At 41.5% G+C, this 8,869-nt stretch overlaps 1 protein-coding gene across 1 annotated transcript in view; it reads right to left on the bottom strand.

The window, feature by feature from the left end:
• LOC118429076 (regulatory-associated protein of mTOR-like) overlaps positions 1-5,914 on the bottom strand; it is a gene marked incomplete in the record, with an annotated part of 35,405 nt that extends 29,491 nt beyond the window's left edge. The window contains 4 exon segments of the mRNA XM_035839439.1: positions 401-478; positions 1,593-1,675; positions 2,620-2,722; positions 5,369-5,914. Coding sequence (XP_035695332.1) covers positions 401-478; positions 1,593-1,675; positions 2,620-2,722; positions 5,369-5,518 — 414 coding nt within the window.
• Positions 5,915-8,869: the final 2,955 nt, after the last annotated feature.

The following is an 8,869-nucleotide window of genomic DNA, read 5'->3' as shown; positions in this document are numbered from 1 at the left end:
CACTCATCAGTTGCCTAGTATAGATTGCAATCGGGATTTCTCCTAGGAGAAACTCCGATCGCGATCTCTCCTAGGAGGATCGGCGATTCTCCTGGATCGTGATCTCCACTGTGACATATATAAAGTACGAAAATGGTTGTCAGTGAGTCTTTTATACAGAAAACATCACAAACAAAGAGTTTGGAGACCTCATATATCCATAAAGTATTCTTATTATGCAAATGACTTCCACGCACACACACACACACACACACACACAGACCCAAAACTATTATCTCCATTTTTCGTGGAGATACAGAAAATCTCTTACTTTGTATTCAGAACAACAAAGACACTTTTGCTATAACTTAATGTACTGAGTGTATGATATTTGGTGGGGGAAAGGCCTGTGCATACTAACTTTTGCATTTCTTCGAAGAGATGAACATAGTTTCTTCACTTCTTCCACAGTTGGGTCCAAACTCTGCTTGTATCTGGCCTGTACAAAATAGAACACAAATTTGTAGAGCTCAATGTTGAAATGCTGCTTGTTCTACATGTATAAACATACCAGTTCACACATTAGATTACACTTTCAGAGGCACTGAGCTGACTTAAATAAGAAAAGTTATTCCCTGCAGTAACGGACTGGAATTGCAAGGCTGCATAAAAACATACAGGTGCAGTAAAGAAAGTAAAGTTGAAGTCATATATCATTCAAATTTCCGTAGTTACAAATAATGCTGATTGGTCAAAGCATGCAGCCATCAAACTTAACTATTACACCAGCACAACTAGATATTTGTAAGAATGTAACCTTAAGTTCCAGCCAGTATTCTTGACACCAAAAACTACAAAATCTTCATTGTATCACCTGAAATGTTAAAGTTGGCTAATAGTATAGAATTTCCAATTCAAACTCTGCAGAGAGGCAGAAGGTCTTTGAAGATCATTATCGGCAGTCACTCATGACCAACCATTGGAATTCAACTGTGTACAATGCATGTAACATCAACTCTCATAATTCTACCAGATGCCATAATTATAATACCGCCTCAGGAGAAAAATACATAAATTCAAAGTAATTCAAATGAATAAATATCGGTCTGGAAATTACCCAAAAATGAATTTGAATCCTGTGATCTAATAAAAGAAATTGATCCCTGCTGAGTAGATGTGGGTACCGGTTTTATCTGATTGGACTGGTCCAGAAAAATTGGACCTGAAAAAATTTGGTGGGCCGGATGTTGCACCTATTGGAAAATGAACAGATTATATGATTATATTTTGGGGCTTACCATTCAAGGAAAATAACAAGAGCTAAGTAGAGTCTAAAGTCATTTCTACCAAGTTTTACAGTCAATTGTACAGTTAGCCTTGTAGGATTTTAAAATGCCAGTGGAAGTCAAATACTCCACAAAACAGATAGCCCTGCAGCGAAATGGACCATTGGCATCGTTTTGAGTATCGTCCATTCACAAGTTCTCACATACTGAATCAGGTCCAGGTTCAGGCTTGGACCAGGACCTGATCCTCTGGACTTGAACCGGACCTGGACCTGAATTTACTGTACCGGTACCCACCCCTATTGCTGAGTATCTGTTTACCCTTACCCGTGGCTGCCAGCGCTCATATTGCTTCTGTAGGTTGGCTCCTATGGCTTCCAACGCCTTCTGTGGGCTCATAGACAACGGATCTGTACCAAAAACCATCAAGATTGTAACTATTTTGTAAATGTCTTGTTAGGACAGCATGCAGAAATGATTAAATCTCCACAAACTTAAATGCATTCACAGTAACAAACTTCTGTACATGTATTATTGTTATAATACATGTAGAATAGTTATAATTAGGATATATCATTGTTTACCTGTTGTTATTAACTTTATATCAAACTTAATGCATTTAGCCTCATTGGAGCATGAACATGCAATAAACATCATTGTCATTGTCATTGTCATTGTTATAACTTAAGTAGTAAATGACCCACTCGTGGACAAAACCCAATGAGGATCCATAATAACTACAAGTAATCAGTATATACAGTGCGCTTCTACAAAGTACTTTTCATAACAACTTTGCCCAATGCAAGGCCACATAGAGCACTACTGGGCACTGAACGAACAATCACTGTAGCTACAGTGATTGTTCGTTCAGTGCCCTAGCAGCATCTTTTCTGCCTATGTTGGAAACATCAAACTTTGGCAAGCTCAACTAATAACTGACTAGGTAGGCAAAGTAAGGTTACGTTAACTAAAATACAAAGGCTGCTCGGGAGAATTCTAGCCTGAGTATCATCCTCTGTAGTAACCGCTGGCTCACGACTTTCGCTTGCTAACCACGGAGTTAGCAAGCAAAAGTCGTGAGCCAGCGATTACTACGGAGGATGATACTCAGGCTAGGAGAATTCCAGACCCCTAATGTAAATGTAGCAATGTTTGCGGTGGTTTTATGTTTGTGGTTTTCGTGGTGGCCGCTTCACTGCAAACTCAAAACTAACACAAACAATTTTCCATTACAGTATGTGACTACAGTATTTGGCGCTTCATTGCAAACTCAAAACCACCGTGAATTTCCCCCCTACCGCAAAATTGAATCCCTGCAAACTTAAATGTATTTACAGTCTTTGTGGGACCTTACCGATCCAACACTCCTGTCTGGCACAAGGGGATGGTTTGATGACATCTGGGGGGTCCACTCCAACATTCAGACACAACACAAGTGCCACACTCACAGTCTTCATCTGTGAAAACACAAACACAAATTTGTGAGGATAGTGATTCACCTAATGTAGCACTGACAAAGTTGAGGCTGTAACTAATTTAGTGTAAGGTCATTAGTTTAGTCCCTTCACATATTGTACGTTACTCTCCAAGCAGAGGTTAGGCTCCGCTGTTTTTTAAAACGTTTTTTTAGTCGTTTTTATCAGGCTTTCTATTTTGTCACAGCAAGATAAAATACATAATAGAAAGCCCGATAAAAACGATTAAAAAAACAGTCGGAGCCTAACCTCTGCTTGGAGAGTATTGTACGTCAGGTGCTGGCCCAAAGGCTGGGTTCCACCGTGTGCTCAACGTAACGCTTTTTTTAAAGTAAAATTGTGAGCCAATCTTCTGCAATTTTCTTCACAAAATAACAATCTTCATAACCATGTTTTCTTATAATTATATAATATTAGTGGAAATATTTTTTCAATCAAAAATACGTGGATTCAAACTGTAACCGAGATAAATGCAACATCAAAATAAAGACGGCGTCTGTTCGCAGAAAATCTAACGTAACCGGTCAACACAAGTCACCAGCAACTTTGATATTGTCGCCGGGCGTGATCAATGATCGGGAACATCTGCCAGTGCATGCTCAGAAAGCCACCTTCGAATTTTGATAGGAATATCGGTGCACCAAATTTATTCAAGTTCAGCAAATACATATCAGGCTACATATCAGGCATGGTGCAACTATTTTAGAACTAATACGTACTCACTTCCTATCAAAAATGACCAAACATCTTATAACGTAAGGTTACCAGTTTACGTGCAGGACCAGTTTACGGTCACTTATTGGTGGATGCAGACTTCGAGGTCAATTGTAAAAAAGAAAATTCTCTTGAGTAGGAAAGAAGTACGTTTATATCATCTATGTGTCTTGCCTTATTTATCATATAACTTTGCATCCAGCAAATCACGTCTGAAAAATCCACAACAATTTACATTTACGCTTGAGTGCGCACAACACTATTACAGATGACCCGGTTCTGATCGTAATTCTAGACGGCTATTTTCGTCCCCTCTTTAAAATCCAACAAACTCTTTATGAACTGAAACATCACCTCAAACCAAACCTGGAGTTCTTATCTCAAGAATGCATGGTGATTTTATGTATGTTGTCCAAGGAAACTCTTATAAACTGCATAAAAACTAGTGACTGTCATCGCCGAGCGGGTAGTTTTCGAACGCCATGTTGCATCACGTGACTTGCCCGTTAAAGCTTGGTGCACTGGAGAGCGAGAAATTGTCGCAAGGGGCGCTGTTGGGGCTAATTTATGTGGGGAGCGCACGGCGTGAGCAAGCCACATGTATACTGAAAGCATTTCAAGGCCAGTTCCTATCTATACAGGTGATAACAACATCCAAATGCGTTGCCATTATTATGAGTAGCATTGTGCAAGTTGTCGAACAGCATGGCGCTCTGAGTGGCGTTCTGTTGGGGCAAAGATGACTTACCGATAACGTTTTGCGGCGATGCAAAGTGGCGGCATGGCCATATGTAAACAATTTATCCATTGTGAATTTGTGTTATCTCAGTGAACTACGTGGGGGACTTAACGACTTTTAAGGGAAATGATCAGATATATGTCCTTTAGAAAAATAACCTCATGGAGAAACACCCAACTGACCGTAAATTGGTCACCCTGGAAGAATTCTTGGCTGCAGACTTGTTTATTAAGACGCTCGTACGGCGAGAAATCCTCAGAAGAAATATGATGCCACACAGAGCTTGACGCAGACCGACTTTGATGTCTTCCAATTAAGGACAGCTTTTCACTTCCCGACCTGCGCTCTTTCCATAAAACGGCATTATTAACAAATCGACCGTAAACTGGTAACCTTACGTTAGCGAGACTCATTGCAAACCACTGTGTGTTGCAAAATAATCAATCTACCGCAGTTAACTCCAGTTTTTACAAAAATATGTACGCAAATCAAGTCAGACGACATGGCCTGTTCGCGACACGTCTCCTGTCGTATCAAAACGGACTGTCTTACGCCACTGTTTCCCGCTTGTGTACATGGAATATGTGCCAACTCGGGTTGCGTTGAGGTCATGCATGTGTCTGTGTGGACTAATTTAGCCGCCAGGTCCCTCGGCAAGCGCTTGTCGCCTATGCTGCTATGCCCGTCGCTTTTGCGCCCAAGAAATCCGTATCTGTTCTACGTATAGTGAGGAAATGCACAAGCGTGCAAATTCAGCGTTTGCGTGAAGAAGCTCAAAACACATCAATCAACACGAAATGTGATATTCTTCAAGCGCCGCTCGCTATCTTAACATACGTGCGGTTACTCACGCGGCACTAAGTCTGCACGCATGCAAAGAAAGCGACGTTTGAGGAATCACACGTTTTGTGTTGATGACGTCTTTGGAGGAACCTCAAGTCATGCTACTCCTCATTTCAGGTACCCCAAATACAGCTCCAAATATGGGAGCTAGTTTGGGATTTGTGGATTTCGTGCAATTGACCGAAGTGTGCACTGCACGCGTTTATCCAACATGCAATTATAACTGGCCTCTACCTGTACTCATGATGTTACATAACTTCAGGTTTAACCTAAGGATTCTTAAGCAGATACTTCTGATAACAGAACCCATAACCAATCGCTGTAAGTCGCACCCTTTCTTTCATTCTCCATGTCTGTGTGACTGCCCGACTGCCCTCCACTCTCTCCACATGTCGTTTCTTCATGTAGGCCAGCGGCAGCTGCCAGTCCTGCAGGTCGCACTCGTCCTCCTCAGAAATGTCTTCATACGCCGACAGCGCCATGTTGGCAAGGTTTGGGGTTCTCTTTCAAATTCTGGAAATCCTGATCGCGATCTCAGGCTGCAGAGGTGCAAATAACAGGTCAAAATAAAGCCGACAAACGTTACGTGGATGTCAGAGGTCGGAATGAACCATACGCGTGGTTTACTCCAGACGTCATCGATAAACACACGGCAGGTCAAGTCGATGGCGCTACTGAAAGTGTCCTCGTAGTGTGAACCTTAACGTTAACGTAATTGACGTCTCTTGCGAGTCAATTTACGTTTGAAGGTGACATTTGTGCTGTCAACGATGACCTACATGACCTGCTTCTTCTACGCTTAGGTGTCGATCTCGCACTGTATCTCGCACCGTATCCGTGCACAATCCCACCGATCTGCTTCCGGGTTATAAGTGGGTGAGTTCAGGGTTGGTAGAAAAACCTAACCAGTCCAAAAGCGGAAAACCCGTCCAGTCTGAAAAGAGGGTGCAACCAAAGTAGGGGGGATGCTTTCCCAGAATATCTTAACACTCTTAAACACTATTTCCTGCATTTTGAGAGCCACGTTTTGCAGAAACTGAAATCAGCAGATGCTGTGACTTTTCATAGGGCAATATGGCATTGACAATGCCTTATGAAGAATAACAGTACAGTCAAACCTGCTCAAGGCGACCACCGGGGGGTGGGGGGGGGGGAGGCTTCGGTTTTTCCAGCGACCCGGAATCTGGTAGAGACAAGTGCTCGAGCCTCTGTGGCTAATCTACCAAAACGTTTTTACTCATAGTTAATGAGGGGATTTTTTCTTGACAACCCTTTTTTTGGCGTGTAGCTGTTCACTCAGTAAATCACACGTCCATGCACCATGAATTTGCACGATAACTTAAAAGCCAGTTTAGGTAGATTTGCCTTGGCATGTTTGAATACGCGTCCATACACTTATTGCACTCCTCGCATATTAAGACCAGTTCTGCCTTTATTTGCCTTAAGCTTGTGGCATGGATGAATCAACAAACATTGTTGTTTGTTGAAGACGCATAACTATGTCATGATTACCTTCGACAGAATGGCTATGGTTATATTGCTTGTGCGTCCGACAGTTAACAGTATAACACGAGAAGCCTTGAATGGACCCTGATGATATTGGGTAGGTGGGTAGGGGTTGGGAAAACGAAGGTCAACTTTGATGATAGGCCCCTAGCTACTTGCTAAGGTACTGAAGCGGAACCTACATTTTTTAGATCTCGTGTTATGGACATGCTGTGGTTGTGATTTTTGTGCTTCTTGGGGCAGTGCTGTGAATTTGGGCCCCCAAGCGACTTTTTGGAACTTTGGACGAGAATAACTCGACAACGTGTTGACTGATCGTCATGATTTTTGGTATGTAGAAAGAATGAGTGATGACTAACAGTTTGCTAAATTTGCATAATCAATTAGCAAAGTTTATAAATCCACTGCATTCCATGATAAGATTTGTCACATATGTAGATAAGAAGAAGAGAAATGTCGATAATGTCGATATGCAAATGACGAACTCATTTGCATAATTCATGAGAAAATATGAACGTGTTGACGAATCGTAATGTTTTTTGGTATGTAGATAGCCTAAGTGAAGACCTACATAATGAAATACTGATTATACAAATCAACAGCTAATTTGCATAATTAATGAGTAATGTTTATAAATCCAAGGCATTCCATAATAGGACTTTAAAACTTGTCACATATGTAGCTCAATCCCTTCTGACACAAGACCGACCCCTGCAAATCTAAACACACACACACACACACACACACACCCTTACACACACACACCCTCACACACACACACTCACACTCACACACACAGAAACAAGCGCTACCAGAGAGATATAACCTTGGCGAAGGTAAATATAACCTTCTTGGCGAAGGTAATTAGGACGCAGTGCCGCCGGCAACGTGACGCAGCTTTATTGAGATACCCGCTAACCCTACGTCTTAAGTACGGGACGTCAAGCTGTGGCCCATGCACTATTCACTGTGCTAGTCAAAAAGAGCTTGGGGAATTTCCACGGTACAACGAACCTGTAAGTACTGCACATAGTGTCTGTCGTCTCTGTCATGACCAGTGGAAGAATAGCTCTTCAGTGAGGTAAACTGGACCGATTTTCACTTTTTGCATTTTGCCGCCTTAGCGGCAAAATGCCCTGAGACCAGAATAGTTGCCGTTGTGATGGAGTGATGGAGTGATGTTGTGATGTTGAGATGAACGGACCTGTTCAAAATCTGCAAGCATTTGTATACAACTTAAAAGCTCTGTCGTAAGTCATTGTCTGTGGTCCGTAATGGGGCCTGATATTTGATTAGATTAAATGAATGAAGTATGATATTCCTAAGATTGATGCAGCATATAATCAAATTATTGCTCTTACATTTTAACGTTGAATTACCAATTCATAAAGATGAAATGTTTTCCAAATAAATCGTGTATATATATATAACAGTTACATATAGCCTGTCCCAGATTCCTTTGCGACTTAGTTAATATTCATGCGTGCGGCGGTGGTGTTTTCCGTGCGTGTAGCGATTTTCGATTGATCGCCGTGTAAAATTGAGAAAGGCCTAGAACTTCAAACTTACCAGAATTGTAGTATGTAGTATGGAGGCCCTGGCAATGTAAAAATTTTAAGCAGGGGATAAAAGATTGTTGAGATATGGCCTTCGGGAAAATGCCTCGCGAGACGGGAAAGTCACTTCCGCGTTTACCTGTTCGAGCGCTCTGCGGGCATGGCGTTGCGTCAGCCTGATTTGCATCTCAGCCTTATTTGGAAGCAACCCATATATGGTAGGATTGGATAGACAAGAAAACAAGCTACAATTTGGTACGTGAAACTTTCTTGTACCGCAATTTTAAGGTGGTTTACCTCCAGTTTGCAAATTTAGATGGCATTTTTCACCATTGATGTCTTATTTTTTCAAAAAGTTGCATCCATGTGTGTAACAAGCGGTTTCTAAGCTTTAAAATGATGTATAACATGTGTAGGTTTGTTGTGAGTTAGCGATGTGAATGTTCAACATGTGCTACTCGCTCCGTGTGGTGTGCCGAGTCCGGGCCGTGAGTTACGGCCGTAGGACCCTGCATATAAATTTAGTTAGGCGGGTCCATAATTATCAAAATATTCTCGTTTCCATGTAAATAATTAGCGTATTGATATTCATTAATTGTATACAGATAGCCTTTATAAGTGTAGATACATTGTATGTTCGGACACGTTTGTTTCAGGTTTGAGACGCAAAACTTTTGTTTTCTTTGTCACCAACTTCATGAACGGAAACATCATTTGTAAATGTGTCCAACGTGAGCATATTTACGTTGAGATGATCACCACTGAAGTTCA

Source organism: Branchiostoma floridae, chromosome 13 (genome assembly GCF_000003815.2).
Source record: "Branchiostoma floridae strain S238N-H82 chromosome 13, Bfl_VNyyK, whole genome shotgun sequence".
Lineage (NCBI taxonomy): Eukaryota > Metazoa > Chordata > Leptocardii > Amphioxiformes > Branchiostomatidae > Branchiostoma > Branchiostoma floridae.
This window is presented reverse-complemented; position numbering and strand designations above follow the sequence as displayed.